At 33.5% G+C, this 17,834-nt stretch overlaps 1 protein-coding gene across 3 annotated transcripts in view; it reads right to left on the reverse strand.

Annotated features, from left to right (window-relative positions):
* LOC132703905 (pancreatic triacylglycerol lipase-like) overlaps positions 1-17,834 on the reverse strand; it is a 48,373-nt gene that overhangs the window by 10,831 nt on the left and 19,708 nt on the right. For all 3 annotated transcript variants that reach the window (XM_060673432.1, XM_060673430.1, XM_060673431.1), the window contains exons 2-7: positions 16,189-16,688; positions 14,711-14,865; positions 14,541-14,651; positions 7,347-7,499; positions 2,224-2,361; positions 1,985-2,072 (exon numbers count right to left, since the gene is read on the reverse strand). In XM_060673432.1, coding sequence (XP_060529415.1) covers positions 1,985-2,072; positions 2,224-2,361; positions 7,347-7,499; positions 14,541-14,651; positions 14,711-14,865; positions 16,189-16,321 — 778 coding nt within the window. In that variant the 5' untranslated portion in view covers positions 16,322-16,688. The remainder of the gene's footprint in view (positions 1-1,984; positions 2,073-2,223; positions 2,362-7,346; positions 7,500-14,540; positions 14,652-14,710; positions 14,866-16,188; positions 16,689-17,834) is intronic.

A 17,834-nucleotide genomic window follows, 5' to 3' on the forward strand; every position in this document is an offset into this window, starting at 1 on the left:
TCAATGTCGATTTTTATTTATCCGTCATTTGAAACCACGTGGGGAAGTGATTTTATGATAATGTTTATATTAGTCTTCTTCAATTTACTGTAGGCTCAAAGCATTGACTATATATTTTTTAATAAACTAAAAATGGAAAAAATCTGCACCGTGTCAAAATGAAATGAAGTCAACATTTTTCCTTTCAATTCATTACGCTTCGTTAGAGCATGTGAGCCACTTTTTTACAGTTTTTATGAGAATAAAAACAAATTGGTACTAATTTCTCTGGATGATTTTTTTTATTCGTCTTTAATTCTAATTTTATATATTTTCGTGTTATTAAAATTACTTTTTTTGATTCATATTGTAATAGATACCATGAAAACAAAAAACAAAAAAAAATTATCTAATACGAACTTGGGGAGTACGCCTCTGGTAGTATCCAGAAACGCTTGTTTAGCATAATATATAAGCAAATATAGTGTGTTATTGCGGTTTGCAGGATTTTTTTATTATATTTTGAACTATGACAGAGTTGTGTAATTTTGAATAAGACACCCTGTATAATTTTACGTAATTTTATTGCATCCGCTAAGGGCTGTGCGAGTATATATTGCAAAAATACTTCTTATAGTAGGCCACAAAATACAAATAATACTATTGTTATTATTATTATTGAATATTTTATTCAATACCTATATTACATAATACTTTTACATATTTAACAACTAGTTAGTTTTTGCCCATTAATATTAATTACCATCTAGTATCAAATAATTATTTTAACTTAAAAAGTTTATCCAAGAAGTATTTTTATTCGTTTTATCTATTTTCCTCTCGCAAAATTAGTTTAAAACTTGGATTACAGCTAAAGAAACCGCTACATTATATTGAATGCAGTAATGGCATATTTTTTTTGTTCTGAGTAACGCATTAAGTGATATAATGGTGCGGGCTTGCACACCTCTTAATTCCCTTTCAGTGGCATTTTACAGATCTTCCAGTGTATTATGCTGAGTCCCGTAGGAAGTTGTAAGTGGGAATGGGGTCTAAATATGGACATGTGATTTGAGAATTATGGGCAGGGTCTCCGTCCTGTTGAAAAAATATATTGCTTAACTGTTAAGATCATTTTCTTATAAAAAACCTTATCTCTGTATTTGGTAAAGACCAATGACAAAATTCTACCCTCGTTATTGGTGTCCTTATTGCAAATTATGAACTTAAATTTAAAGGTTTAAACTTGTGCTTTTTTGGAAATTTCTTGATCCGTAGATTTTGGAACGCCAAGATTATCCTCAATTTTTCTACAAAAATTTGTAGGACTGTTCTGTCGTCAAAACATTAATTTCAAAAAGGTCCAAAATTAATTAGGTTGGATTTTAGCAAATATTCTTTTATTGGGTTGTGTTCGTTTTGGATACCTTCATAATACATTTATGAAAGTTTCAAGAAGTAAAACGTACTTTATTATCCATTACACCTTTGCAAATACAGTTCAGATACTTCTTCCGTACTTTCGCTACACCGCACAAAACATCACTGCATGTCATATTTTTCAATACTTCCAAAGTCTTCGTTGGCAGCCATAATATTTAGAACAATGTAATTAACAAATTAAATGCATTAATAAAATTGAAGGAGCAATATTAAGGACTTTTTCATTGATAATTATACACAACTTTATGTCATGATTCAAAAAATAAAAATAAAAAATCTGAAAACACCCTGTAGGTCAGAAACGCAATGGTATAAGAAAATTCTGTTGAGCTTTCATTTCACAAAAAAGTAGCACCATGACCCGCAAAACGCAAGCCTTTGGTTTTACTCATAACCGTAATGACAACAAATTTCGGACATAATGTACAGTACCTACACTTCCAGAAAAGTATAGCAAGAATACATTAAATAATCTTAAAGTTGTCATTCTACTCTACTAATCCAAGCGATAGGTCAAAGGACTAACTAATTCTAACTAATCAAAAATAAAAACGCAGCTTACCTAAAAACAAAATACCTTTGCCATCCGTGTGTATGACGTCAACTAACTCCGCATCTGACGGATCCAGACGCACGTGTGAGGGCATACCCTTAAACAAAAATGTAAAAATAAGTCGACGTTGCCACTTTTGCCCACAAGTGGACAAAGCACAAGCAAAAAATTGCGAAAACATCTGAACGCTAACGAACTACACAAGGCTTATTTTTATTTTTCCTCAGTTCCATATCGGTAGTAGATACCTGGAAATATGGTTCGGCCGGATCCAGGCCGGTAATACGTCCCAATCCTGACACCATTGAACCTGCGTAACCGGCGGTGTGAGCCCCAAGGGAATGGCCGATGATGTGAACGTTTTTGGCGTCCATATCGTAGTTACTCTGTGAAAAAATTTGGCGCGTCTCACTCTAATGTACGAAGCGCAAATTGGTTTGGTGCAAACGTTTGGAGACAAGTGTCATTTTCATGAATAAACCGTATTAACTTTTGTTAAGTGACAGGAGAACAGAACGCAAAACATTTTTGAGCTCACCTGTTTCCAATATTTTAATATTAACCAACAACATGCAGCAGTTTATGGGCTCCTAATAAGTCGCCAGAGCTCGTAGGAATATACGAATGGCGGTTTGTCGTCGTTACTACCGTCACGTAATTACCGCAAACCCATATTATATTATTTGCGTTTATATTTATCGCTATAGCAAAAATTAAGAAACAAGGACACAACATTATCCAGGATAAGCCATTCCACTACCTATTAAAACGGATGTTATTGCAGAGATGTCAAGCTTTGGTTATAAATATCCAACTTGAATATAATGCGCATAATATCTTCGCATCTTCAATTCGGTTAAGCGGGTTTCACCGTTTTAACGAACAGGAACACAGAATCTAAGACGCCTCGTAGAAACAAAACAGCCTTTTAACATTTAGGGTACCTTCGCAGCTTCATGCTTTCCTGATATTTAAACCGAGTATATACAAAATATTCGAATTCGACGTTCTCGCCTCCGCAGGCTTGTTTTGTGCTTTTAGGCAAAATTGTGTTTAATTTTAAGTATGCTTTGTGATGTTTCTGTGTCCTTTTACTGTATATCTTTTTCGTTGTCTTCCACATATAATTTTTTGGCAGAATAACCCTGAACTATCTCATTTTTTTGACCATTGTTCGCGTAAGTCCGCAGTTTTGGGACAATTTTTTTTGCATAACCGATTTTCGTATCAGATTTGCATTCAATTTTATGTATCAAATTTAATTAATGTGTAAAATTGGCTCCGTTTTGCTAATAATTTAATGTATTTGCGGAGGAAGAGAAAGGAAAACACCAGCATTCTTATTTCAGTTGATAACTAACTGATCCCATACTTTGACAGAACGGGACTTTCTTGAATTACAACTGGAAATGCTACTTTTTCATCTTTGGTAAGTGCTAAGACACTGCCTTACAGGTTTTGGCCTATACCGTTAATGTGATACGGGACTTCGAGTTGTCGAAGTTTGGTATTCAAGCAAAAATTGATGCTGTTGTTTCAGATTTAGGGCGATTTTTAATTATCGGAGACCATTTAATAGTTTATCCATCCATAGTGTCTATACAATGATTGGTTTGTAAATATTAAAATGGAAGTGAAATGAGTGAGAGGAGTTGGAGTATGGAGTATGTATGTATGTACAAATATTAATTACATTAATTACCTAAACTTATTATTATAGGATCCCATAGTCTGAATAATTGAATAATATAACAAACTTTTAACTTTGTCTTACACCACAATCAGAGAGGACACGCAATTTTTTTAGGATTTATAGGTTATGTTTATCATTTTGAAGTCCGTTAAATAGCCTCCAATTATTTTTAAAAACACGCAAAGACAACACGCACAAAAGAAATCGGTTTGGTTAAATCCCAAACGTTTAAGTTACCAACCAAAGTGAGAGATGACTGGATCATGTATCAGCATATATTTGTTCAATCAATAAACAAGTGACAGCAGTAACCGGGCTTTTAATAAAAACCAAACAAGCAAGCATGTCTGATGACGAACTGATTCCAATTTTCAAGCAAAACCACGTAAGTCCAAGATTTTCACCAGGAGGCCAGACGTTTGGAGAGTAATATGTTAAATTTGCCGAGTATTGTACGTCTTCGACCTCTCGTCGTGTATGATTTCCTAATATGAAACTTGGAGTTACGATGTTTGTCAGGACATTTTCTGGACGTTCTTCACTGTCCGCCACATATAACTTTTTTTTAATGGCAGTCTGCCTGCGATTTTAAAACTCGACAGACAAACTTCAAGTAGAACAAGGTATGCTATCCAATAACATGGAGTTTTTTACTGCTAAATTTAATGTTTTCGATATTAAACCCGACTTCTTCTTTTTTTTAATTTATGGCAATGTTGCCCGACGATGAGGGAAGAAATTACACATAATCTGTGATATTTTTTATTTTATAAATATCCTCCTAACTCCTATGGTCTCCTGATACTTAAGCGAACTAAACTGTTGTTTAAGCTACGCTTAAGCCAGTATGCACGAACATCGAGTTTATTCGATATCAGTCAACAGCTAGCTGCAAATGCACCCAAACATAAGAAATTTTATAATAACAAAGGTCTTATGACCTGATATGGTCTATTGAAAAAACAAAAAAAATATCAATATGCTGTTTCAATGAGGCCCTGATAAAAACACAAAAAACTTTGTGTTCAGAATATGATCGCCAGCTACATTTTGTTTTAGGCCACATCGATTTTTATATTTCCACAACGTCGGCAATTCATAAATAAATAAATAAACTGAGCTTTTTGGTTAGTTTGCACTTAAGCTATCAAGACAGGTCAGGATAACAAATAGGTGTTTGTTTATTTTTATTATTTGATTGCTATTCACAAGTCTAAGTCAAAGTCAGATATGATCATGTCGGCCGCCTATGCCTTTGAAAGTAGAAACGATTTTAGCGGCGCCATATACAAAATTGAACCATAAGCTAACCGCGTTTAAAGTCGGCGTTACAACAGAATAAAGATAGAGGATCCCCACGGTCCGAAAATGTCAATTACGTTCCTAGCAAATTCACGTAAGGCCAAGCTTATAACCAGGATATCAGAGACTATGGAGAACTAAAGATTTAGTTGAAACGATGCCGCTCGGAAAAACGTTATCGAATAGAGGGGGATTTGTGTTTGTTTCCGTCGTCGCTCTCGCAGACCCGTATTTTCGAAAGCAAAACCACGTAAGTCCGACTTTTCAATCAGGAGAACAGAAAACGAAGGAGACAACGGGACGAAATATACGCGTAAGCATGGCAAGTTTATTTTTCAAGATGTTTTCGGCGACATGACAAATTTTTGATTTGATTAAAGTTGGGAAATATTTCTCCTACTTTAAATGCTTTTAGCAGACACACAAAAGTGTAGTAGGCATAGTAGTGTGACAGAGATACGTCAAAGAGAAAATAATAATTTTTGTTTGGTTATTTAAAAGAAGTGCTATTTGTTAATTAAAATATAGCCAGGTTGATTATCAAATGGCTTTCTTTTTAATACGAACGAAAACGAATTAGATTTACGTTTTAACTGCATTTTTTTATTCATCTAGAATACACAATTTTACTCGTAAATTTTCTATTGTTTTACTTAGAAAAAAAACTTACTTTACTTTTTTCTCAAATTTCAGTTATAGTTATAAGAAATAACATATTTGCACAACGAATTTAAATCATACTCTTTTTTTCATTTCACATAAAAATGTGGAATGTAAATTAGCTAAAAAGCTAACCATAAACTTTAATTCGCCATATATAATAAGTATATTTGAAATTCATGTACTTATTTGATCTTATCAATCTTGTTTGCGTTTAAAGTTCCGATTCATCCTATAATGGTCAGGAATTTTATTTTTTTATTCATACCTGGTATATGTGTCATTAGCTGGATGGAATTGTAAATTCCCGTCACTCAACTGATTTTTGTCCTATTTTCTGTTGATTAGCAATTAACGCGAGGAGTACGGCTAATTTTCTCTCAGTCCCTAGTATTTCGCAAATCTTACTTACTTACTACATGCGTCAACAAATTTTACCTCGTCGATGCAAAACCACGTAAGTCCAAATTTCATATCAGGAAAGCAGGAGATGCGAGGATAAACGCGAATCTAACGCTTTGAAACTCCAATCACTTTCGAATTTCATGCGTTCCTGATCTGCAAGCTTACCTCGAAAGATTTCCGAGAACCAGATTTTACTGACGGATCGAAAGAAAAATAAGCAACACCAGGTGCGGTTAACGTATTTTTTTTATTCAAAGCCACAACATAAAAACAAAGTTAAACGCTCAACTAAATTTATAGATTAGACCGTAATTCAGAGGTTAGCAGGAATAATGTACCTATTTTTATGTAGGTCATTAATTGATTTAGATAGGAAATGTCATAAAGTTTCATTTAATTTTGGTGTCCTACAGTTGCTGATGAATTACGTATTATCGTGAGGTCAAAAACTTTAAAGTGAAAATCCTACCAGTTTATTTGTAGGACAATGTGATCATTTGTTAATAAAAATTATTAGCAAGCTACAGTAAAAAATTTAGCATGTTGCTCATCACTTTTTATAAATAAATAATAGATACATACAACTTTGAGGGGGTGGCCACTGTATACCAAACCTATTTGTTTGTAGGCCAAATTTAATTTCAAATTATATATTTCAATATCTATAGATTTAACTAAAAACTAAACTGTTGCTGATCATTTTGGTATGGTAACTAAATTGACATGATTTTATACCTGCGCGTATAGTTAGCTACCTGCTACAACAATTTTCGTAGAGGAAAAGGTTGGGCGTCTTGATGAAATTAAACGATTTCCAAAGAATTAGCTTGTTGCTTATCATTTTGAAAAAAGGTCCAGGGCTCCCGGACTATCTGTTTTCTTTTTTATTAAATGCCTGTGAATGCCAAAATCAAAAGCAAACTCGAACTTTATAGAGAAACTTAACTTACTTTCTTAACAAAACTATTGAAAATATCAATCAAATAGTGTGTTATTTTTTCCAAATTTTGTAAACTCCGCTGCTGGATGCAGTACGTACATGTAGTTGTCTAACAAGGGCCATTCTATAACTACACATGCATCAAAAATAGCAAAGATGTGTCAGTCAAGAACAACGCTATCCTTTTTAAATTATTTGCCTAGAACGGAAATTTTTGCTTGAGATCGCACCTTAGATAACTTATGGGGATTGAAAGGATTAGAAGCAAAATTCAACACCACTGAGTTACAGACCATGTTTTGCACCACATTCCCAAAGAAATGTTAAAGTTTTAACTATTTAACCATGCATATGTTTTACATAGTACATACCACAAGATAATTGATCAAATGTCCGATTTCCAAACCCACGAGTCTCGTGTTTGCAGTGGCTTGCGTGTAAAGGGGTAGACTCCCCCCTGCCCAATCTACGACGATCACGTTTGCATCTTCCGCCCGCAGCAACTCGTCTTTCATGTCCTTCACCTATGCGACAACGTTACAGATTAATATTCCCTCGCAGAGGCGGAAGCAAGTTCCTGATAAATTAAATCGACTAAAATCACACGCAATTATTCAAGCGAAGCTTGCGACTGCATAAATGCGGAAACAGGACGTGCATATTACGAATGTAAATCAATTTCCTTCGTGCGTGAAAGATTTTCTTCCGTTCGACGTTTTGTTTTTCGATAAAACAACGACACGATGAATTTAATTTACTCAAACAATTGCCTACACGATGCAATTTTCATGGAAATATAGCCAGATAAATTAAACAGCGATTTTCTTGTGAAATTGGTTGGAATTTGTCCGTGGAAATCAACGGAAAGCGCTTGTTCTCATGAACAAAAAAGTAAAGGTAAAGGTAAACCGATTAAGTCGAATATTGAAGATGATCAATCTAAATATAAACTTTTGACTTCAATTTCTTTTTTTTTAGAAACTACTGATCAGATTAAAAAAAATATGCTGTTTCAAAGACGATTTAATATGCTTTAATACAAGTTTAAATTGATTAAAATTTATTTCTGCTCTTTAGGTTTAGCATAGTAAAATAACGGCACGAGTCAAATTAACTTTTTCTTATTACTAAAAACAAATTAGCAACTCAACACTTATTTTTTAATAATGGACTAGTCATAGACTAGTCATAGATCTAATCAAGTTGGCTGTTGTTTGTTTGTTGTGGAATGTTAAGCCACTCTTCCTCTACTGCAACAAAGCTCTGGGATGGAGGTTGGGGTACGAAGTCTAGCTTGAATTCTCTGTTCTAGCACATCTCATAAATGTTCCATTCGATTGAAGTCGGGACTGCATGCTGGCCACTCCATAACTCGAAAACAGACTTCTGTAATGTAATTTTGCAGGATCCTTGAGGGCGCGGCCTAGCATCGTCATGCATAAAAATGCAATCTTCGCCAATGTAGTTGACATATGGTACCACGTGACATGATAAAATATCCTCGATGTACCTGTTAAACCGCCTGCCCCTTGACCACAGGGTCGGTTCGTGCGTCCATTGAAATTGCACCCCATATCATACAGGAACCTACATCCATAAGGGCTCCGCTCTTCATTGCAGCATTCTGCAAATCGCTCTCCTGGTCTTCAGTACATTTTTTTGCGTCGGTCACTACCAAAAAGGCATATTTTGGTCTCATCTGACAACAGATAGGGGATAGGTCCAATGTCCAATTCAGATGATCCCGTGATAGGCGTGTTTGTCGATGAGCTGGAGTAAATTTTGGACCAATTGCAGTTGTTTTTGGGGTTAGGTTATTTTCCTTGTGTCTTCTTCTCGCTGTCCACTGACTAATAGCCACTCTTCGAACTTCATGGAGCTGTTGTTGCACTTTAACCGCATAAGGTGGCGATTTCTGATTATTGTTGACACAACAAAGCGGTCATCAGGAGCCGTTCTAATTCGCCTTCCGCCTGTTCCAGGGCGCTTAGTAAAGGATCCAGTCTCCTCATACCACTTGCGATTAAAGCGATAACTTGAGCGGCTTTTTGCGGTGTAGTATGCATCAAGCCAACAGAATTAAACGCCATCCAAATGGTTAAAAACGAATAATGTGAAAATTCCAGTTGCAGAGGCGATTAATTTAAGCCTATAACAAGTTCGTTACTATCACTATAACAACTGCAGAAACACGTTTCATTTCACATATTTAAACTCATACTAAAGCATATTAAAATGTCTTCCAAACAGCAAGTTTATTTTTTGTATCAGATGTGTAGTTTCTAGAAAAAAAAAACTAAAGTCATTAATTTACAGTGGGCCGATTTCTATGCACGCAAGTTTATATACGAAGTAATGAAAAAAAAAAACGCAAAAATCTAACTCAAATAGTGTCTTTTCGAGGGACATTCACTCTTATAACCCTAGGTTTAATGAATTACCAAATAGTATAAAAAATTCATGATTAATTTTAAAAATGTCAAGTATAGTTTTGGAAACTGCAACACGAAAGGTGTCAGTAGACGAGGCTTTAAATCATCTTCCAATGAAAAGGAAACAGTTCAGATGAACAAAATAAGATAATTTGAGCCTCCGTTTTTAAACCTATCCTAAGAAGAAGGTAGCAGCGCTAGGCAAGAAAAATACACATAAAAAGAAAAAAAAACCTAGCACGATCTGTGCAAACAGAGGGACTTACACTTTGGAAATAGTTTACAGTGGACATTTCTTAAATATTTAATGATAATAATACTTCACGCAGGTGTGTGGAAGAGGTATATGCAGTATATGTTTTAGCTATGTCATATGTAAAGGATCTTTCAAAAATTCCAGAGGTGTGACGTGGATGGGTGAGCAGGCCTTTAAATCTTAAACTTAAATTGTGAACGTCGGTACGAAAGCTGATTCTTTTGAAAAGATAGCGTGGAGACTTCAATTTTATAATTACATTACATTTATGGAGATATCGTCGATTTTTCATATTAAGTCATCGGACTTCCTTCAGTTTATGTATGACTAACAGGCCTGCCGCGTTTAATCCCAAAAATGAATCTTAGACAGTATTTCTGGATTTTTTGAATCCGCTCTAAGGCAGCCGCTGTCAGCCATGGGCAATAGACGACATCACTGCTACATTTGCTACAAATTGTTGCTCCGTTGCTCTTTTTGCATGTACTTTTCGCTATATTATGAGCCGAAGTAATTCTTATTTCTCATCTCGTACCACGTGACCTAAATATTGAATTTTTATTTCCTTTATGGTGTTCAATAACCCTTTAAACATCGAACCATTCGTCTGTAAAGATACAATTGGAAAGCTTCTATTCTTTTCTCTTTCTTGGGGTCTAGGGCACCCATAGAGCAAGGCAGAAAATGCATAATACCGTATATTTGGAATTCTAAGCTCTATGGTGAGATACGTCTGCAGGATTCCAGTCGGAGTTCAACAAGCGAACGGATGATATCCCGGAATATAGTGTCATCACATTTTTCCATCCGTGAATCAATACGTGAAAAAAATATATATATATATATATATATATATATATATATATATATATATATATATATATATATATATATATATATATATATATATATATAATTAAAATGGTGAAAATCTAACTAAACTCAAAATATATAAGAACTAAAAGTTCAGATTTTCACGAAATTATAAATTTGTGATGTGATGTGACAAAGAAACGGTGTTATCGAAAGAATTGTCATGTAAAAATATATAATTTCGTGAAAATCCGAACTTTTAGTTCTTATTTATTTTGATAAATGGATTTTCATCAAGTAAAAGCCTCGTCAGTTCAATACCTAATCGAACTCTTGTGATAAAAGTTAGCTTTGGTTAATTTCCCTTAACTACTTGTTACAGTTTCAGTTTCGATATGATTAACACCCATGTTATGTTATGTTACTGATAATATTATTTATTAGCAGTATATTTCATTTTGCGTTTTCAGATTTAGATCTAGCACAGATATAGAATGTCCTCGAGACCAGTGCTAACTGCACTGTTTGGACGGCTATATAATACTGTAAATAATGAAAACATGAAAAATTACGATTGCAATTGTAAAACTGGGATAACAAATATTCGAAAGCAAAAATCTATGTGTAAAAAATGTTCAAGAAGGAACTGTAGGACCTCAAGATAAAGGAATCGCCTCCAATCCAATGTTTACAAAAAACAATAAGCTTATGAATAAAATTCCAATAACTGAAGAAAAAATGGAATGGTTTATTAGAAAATTTAAATACATATTACTACTTCGTAAATGAAGGAATCAGCATGATTGCACAACATTTTTCCTAGGCAGAACGTCCAGTCCTTTCCCAATATTAAAAATGCCAGTGAAGAGTTTGTTAAACAAATGTATAGGTGTTTCAATTTAACCAGGAACATGGATTATAATAAAAATCAGTAAAAGAATTGATTAAAAAAAGAGTATTTCAATGTAACGTTAATTAATCCTAAATGTAGGAGAATAGTCTAAAATTAGTTTAGAGTTAACAAAAGAAATATAGTTATACAGTATTCCAAACTTTATTGTTATTGAAGCGCAGATTATTAAGTGTCGAACAAATAACAAACAATACGTGCATTTTTAACAGCAATTTTTGGCCTGATAAAAATACGTGCATTGTGTGCATTTCTGCTGGGTGTTACTTTCGGAAAAATCAAACAAAAGTTCCTAAATTCCATTTTTACCCTTAGCAAAGTTTGTTTTATGGGAAGGGAAAATGAAAGGGAGAACGGTTATCTTCCCAGACCCCCAAAACTTTCTACGAAATTGAATTTATCTCCTATGATGCGTTTCACGCCAAATAACTCTAATTATTGCGAATGTGTGTGTATCTGATATCGTGCTTAAATTATTATCGCTGGTTTGCGCTTTCGGAAATCATTACACGCGAACGAAAGTTTGTTTACAGAAACATGGCCACAGTATGTTTTCGGGCAGTATTTCCTAGTATGTGCACGACAACCAATTCAAGTTATGTATCCTATTTGCTAAGTTTTTTCTGCAGCGAATGTTTCATTTGTAATAGTAATTTCAGAATAAATAAAATTATAATTGAAAATAACTGTTCTCTTCGAATCTAAAATAGGCCCTGGAGAACGCTAAACATATATACACTTTGGTATTATTGGATCACTTTTTAATGAGCATTTAATGTACTCAATTTTAGAAGGTGATTGAGAGTACCCTAAATCTCGATAACTTTTTCCGCTATTAAAACAATAATAACTGTTTTTGATAGACATTTTTATGTAAAATTTAATAAAAACTGCCTTTTTGAACTAATGACTTGGAAACGATTAGTGTTCATTTAAGTGTTCAAAAAAACTTTTCAAGGGTGCAAAATTCTTACAGGCCTACACAACTGTTAAGACAAGAGTCGACTAAAAATAATATTGAAAAATGTACATTTTACCACCGATTTTAAAAATACATAATGTTGATACGTCTGAAGATAGATCCTTAATTCAGAATTCGAATACTAGTGGAGATTGTATATTTTATAATAATAATAATAATAAACAATAAATATTATATTATAAGTAGCAATACAAGATTGGCGACATTCGTAATTTGCGCTCTTCCATGCAACCACAAGAATAACAGCACCAACACCATAATTTTCACCAAAATACACACCCGCATATATATCATAAACACAACAAATAGACGTACATCATAAACTCATACGCTTTTGCTAGTTACGGGCGTATCTAATAAACAATATTTACGCTGTTTTGAAGGACTTTATTGTGGGGAGGGACGTTATAGCATAAGGAATTTCATTAAATAATTTAACTGCGTTATAGCTCAAGATCTCTAGGAACGCAATAGCTGTCATAGAAGTCAATATTAATAGCAAATAACTGTAATAAAAGATTACTTTTATAATATTTCTCAATTTTTCTAGCTGCTTGTTGCTAATCTAAATGATTATGATGTATTTTCACTATTTTTGACGCTGACAATGTTGTGTATGTAGAATACCTACCAATAATTTGAGCATAGTGTTAATTAATAAACATTTTATAAAATGAAGAGTTTTTGTCTCGCATAATTATTGTATATATTGTATATAACCCGCAAAAAAGGTTTTTTTTGGGGCAAGTAACACCCTGGTTGTACGATCCGATTTTTTAAATAAATAACTAATAACTCATTGAGTTATTATGTAAATAGATTTCATCATTATAAAATTAAAAAAATAATAACGTTGCTTAAATATGGCTCATTTACTTATTTGTTTATGTTATTTCTTGTAAAATTTGCCTTATTGTAAGTTGATTTATGGAATTTTTTTTACAAGCTCGCTTAAATCAACAGCTCAGCTGCGGAATAAAAAATTAACGCATTTTTATTTATATTTCGAGTCTCTTTGAAATAATACTCGTAAGAAAACAGATACTGGCTATTTTCTAAAAAATACTTTGTTTTTTATGTTAGAAAGACTTTTTTGAATATCAATTTGTATGTGCGTTTTTTTTGAAGGTTTTTAAGAAATTATATTATTATATTAAATATTTAAAGAAAATCAACCAAATAATACCGTCTAGATAATTCTTTTAAGAATTTATCGATAAATCAAATAATCAAGCAACGACAACACCCCCATTCTCTTATTTATATATGAGCAAAACAAAGATAAAAATCCCCATGACTAGCCGTCTTTTTCCGATGTAAAATTTGCCTCTCTTTTCGCTGTTTTACGAGAGCATGCTCCAATTAACTGTCCGATTCGTTTACCCCACATTAGTTTTTGACTCGATCGTATACATGAGAAAGCGTATTACATTGTAATAAATAAATTTAAATCGGTCAGAAATTCTTCCCGGAGCGAATTGCGATTTTACGTGATCGCCTACGTAGGACGTAGAAGACAAATGAGACCGCGTCTAGTTTCCCTTCCTCATTTTTCTGCGACCGAGACGTGTCCCGATTAAAATCTGATATTGAGTGAATGTAGGTAAATTACGGTCACTTTCGGTTCAGCTAAAATATCGCTTTCCTTCTTCGATTGTGTTTTAAATGTCACCGTGAGCGTGTTTAATTAGTGTTCAAAAAACATGGTCGGTCGCGGAAACTTTCAACTCGAACTCAAACCTAAAGTAACCAAAGACACACTACTGTGATTAAAGACTACTGAAAAATCTCCAACTTTTAACCAAAACTAATTTTTGGAATTTGTGGCCAATCTTAATTAGGAAACCAGGAAAGTGCCATTTTGTCCACAGAGGTGCAGCAATCTTTGAAATACATACATGCAAAATATTTTTAAAAGGCTCATTTTAGGCATCTTTTTTTGCTTTTCTGTTTCGCCTCTCTCTTTAGCAAGCGCATGAAAGAAACGGCCATATCGAAATAAAAATTAATATCAAGGAATAACAGGTAATTATTATTGTGGAAATAATTAAGAAGGTTGCTATTATTAGTTAATGAGTATCCGCTAAGATTTTATTTAATACCCTTACAATAAACGAACCAAGAATAAATAAAAACACAAAGTAATAAAGAAACTTGAAAAAAAAACCTTACCCAATTCGATAGGGGAGTGTCGATAAATCCGTGGATGATGAATTTAGTTTTCTTTTGGACATCCAAGTTGGATTTTTCTATAGATTCGTTTTTGGCTTTGATTACTTGACCCTGAAAAATTAACCAGTTTGATGTATACGTTCCCTAAATGTTGGATGGATATTTCTCACCTCGAAGGGGTTCAGTCGCGTATACAGTATAAACCTAGTATTTATCACAGACCTTGGCAAGGGGAAAACGTTGAACGGTCTGTTGATCAGGTGATACCAACTCCTGGTGATGTTGAGACACCCCAGTTCATCGTAACATCGTGTCTCATTTTCAACTGAAATAAATGAATCATGATTGTACTGTTAATAAAGGAAATGGCTATTACGTCGAAATAAAATAGGATCAAGCTATCGGCCGATGTATGAGATCAACGGTCTTTGACGTCAATGCCAAATTCACCCAATTGTTATCTTTTTGTTATTTGATATACGTAGCTGTTTGTACTGGAATTTCCAAACTTATATATAGGGCGGCCAAAGATAATCAAGAAGTGATTTTTAGAGGGATTTTAAAGATTTTGTTAAAAATATAAACTTCCTCCAAACTGTCCTCAAATGCTTCAAGATGCTTTCAAATGAAAATCGGTTTTCCATAAACATTTTAATAATCTTCGAGCGGATTTAATTGAAATGTAGCAGCGGTATTTACAATAGTTAAAAACTAATCTTGCACAAACTTTTTTAATTTTAATCAATATGTTATTATTATTATTATTATTATGTGTGAATTATATTCTAATTTTTATTGCTGAAACGACAGGACATACGAAGAAAAAGCTAGGAGACAAAAAAGTGTATTTTTAGTTGCCTACTAAAAGGAAGTCAGTGGCACATTTTTCTTGCTAAACATATATTTTTTTAATTCGACATTTTTGAAAACAAAGCATTTTCTTACTTGTCTTTAATTTCTACCTTAAAATCACTTAAATTATGACGCCCTGTTTCCCACCAATCGTACAAACACACTATTATTGCTATATGTTCGTCTTACATTGAAATTTTGTTGAAGTTTTCTAAACTGAAACTAATTTCTAAAAAAATCGCTTCTAAAATAATTCTTAGCTTGTTGTGGACCTAAAACTTTAATTTTTTTTTTGTATTGTACAAGGCACCAATGCTCGGCAAAATTAATATAAACGTAGTTTCTAATATTAAGTGGTGTTTAAATTTCATTATTCATAAAAATACGTTTTGTTAATTTCCATGATTTTTATTTTATTGCTAGAAAAGGAGGCAAAATGAGAAAACGACTCAAGAGTTCAAAAGAGTAACTGTCACTGATATATTTGAACTAAATAAGAAAAACTGAAATATGTCAGTGGCGTACAGCCCTTTGGCAGGACCATGCGACACTAGACAATTTCAAACTAGTTAAAGCAAAATTAGTCCTTGATCATTATAAATGCCAAATTTCCATAAAAAAATATTTAAAAATATTACTAAAAACGCGTTCCTTTTTTGATATCTAACTTAGAAACTGAACTATAATATAATAACAGCATCATTTTTTTTCAACGTTGTCTTACCTTACAGAATATAAATAATAATAATAAAAATAAATAATCATAATAATAAAAAATAATCCTCAGGGTACTCACATGGCAACCAAGGCAGATTGAAGTTAACTTCGATGCCGATTTTATCGGACCTGGCCCAATTGACATCAAGTATACCACTCTCGCAGAGTCCTATCGATAAACAAACCACACTCAACGCATCCAAAATTCCCATTATCCGCTTGTGGGGGTAGATTTCCGTGGACCGCGCCGAACAAACACATATAGAGTAACTACGGACTGACAAGACAGTCCTCACTGGGAAACACAACTGTAATTGCTTCGATCGCACTCCAACCTCAAACGTATGGTCACAGCGTTCGTTAGTGTTTTGTCCAGACACGCTTTCAGAACACAAAAAACTCGCGTAAAACCACCAAAATCGAGTCCATCCCAGGACCGTGACCTTATCGTTTCTTGCAAAATTCGGTTTCTGGGCGGTTCTAAACGTTGCACAATGAAATTCTCGGACCGACGCACGGAATGCTAACGACGATCTGATGCAACGGAAAAACTGGGTACCACGACGATCAGTGCGACGCCTGAAACGGAATTAACCAATAATATAACCATCGGCTGAATACTAAACGCAAAGTGACTTCTATATAGATAAAACGTTGTGAAAATGCGACATTGAAAGGCCAAGGTTTATTTTTTTTTCGGTTTTCTGTTTTCGTTTTTGAACCAAACGATTTTTACGACGATACTAGTCTATTTGTTATTAATTATCATCGCAGATTTGTCGTTTTTATCTTCTCGTTGGCTTTGGGGAAATTTTTACGTACATATTAATTGAGAAACTGAAGATAGTGATAAAACATGAATTCAAAAGTCTAAAACAGGCCTTACCTATATCAATAATATCGGCACTTTTGAAGACAACATCAAAAAATGTTGAGAAGGGACATTAAATATATGCGCTGCAACAATGGTAAACCTGTGACTTAAATCATCCAAGAGTATAAATTTGACAATATATTTGTCATACAATTCTCAAATAATTGATCTTTTTTATTTCTCAAATACCGCATTAAACAAAAACATGGTGTCAGAAGATCAAAAACCATCATATCCAAATCCAAGTTCGAGTAGCACAAAATCAAACAATTCCAATTCCAGCACTATATCAAAAAGTAGCGATGTACGACCTCTAAAAATATTGAACAATTCGCTTGAAAAAGCAGTAGGGTTTAATCTTAAGGACTATAGGATAGAATATGATGACCAGAATATTTCGAGATATATAGCAATTGGGATGCAGCCAAATATGCAGCCCAAGATCTATAATAGTCTTTCTAAGACCATTTCGAAAAAAAAAAAACAGCAACGGTAACATTAATTTTCAACAATATGGTTCACGAAGAATTTGAGACATTGAGTGAATTTTATATTTCCAAGGAATGGAAGATACTGTAATTATTTCAAAACTTGATTTCAACTAATAAGACCTGCCATCTCAAATCTCGCCCTACGCCCTACGGCGTTCCTCAATTAATATAACCGCTGACAGTTACTGAATTTGGTAGTTTTTACTGTTGCTGTACTATTTTTTAGGGAGTATGGGGATCCTTACTATATTCATATCAACTAAATATTTTCAAATATCCTGTATTCTTTAAAATAAAAAAAAAAAGAAAATCACACTCGCAAAAATAGTTTCCTTTGATTTTATGTTGTCGCGCCTAAGA

The sequence above is a fragment of the Cylas formicarius genome, unplaced genomic scaffold (genome assembly GCF_029955315.1).
Source record: "Cylas formicarius isolate icCylForm1 unplaced genomic scaffold, icCylForm1.1 PGA_scaffold_6__28_contigs__length_40554024, whole genome shotgun sequence".
Classification (NCBI taxonomy): Eukaryota; Metazoa; Arthropoda; class Insecta; order Coleoptera; family Brentidae; genus Cylas; species Cylas formicarius.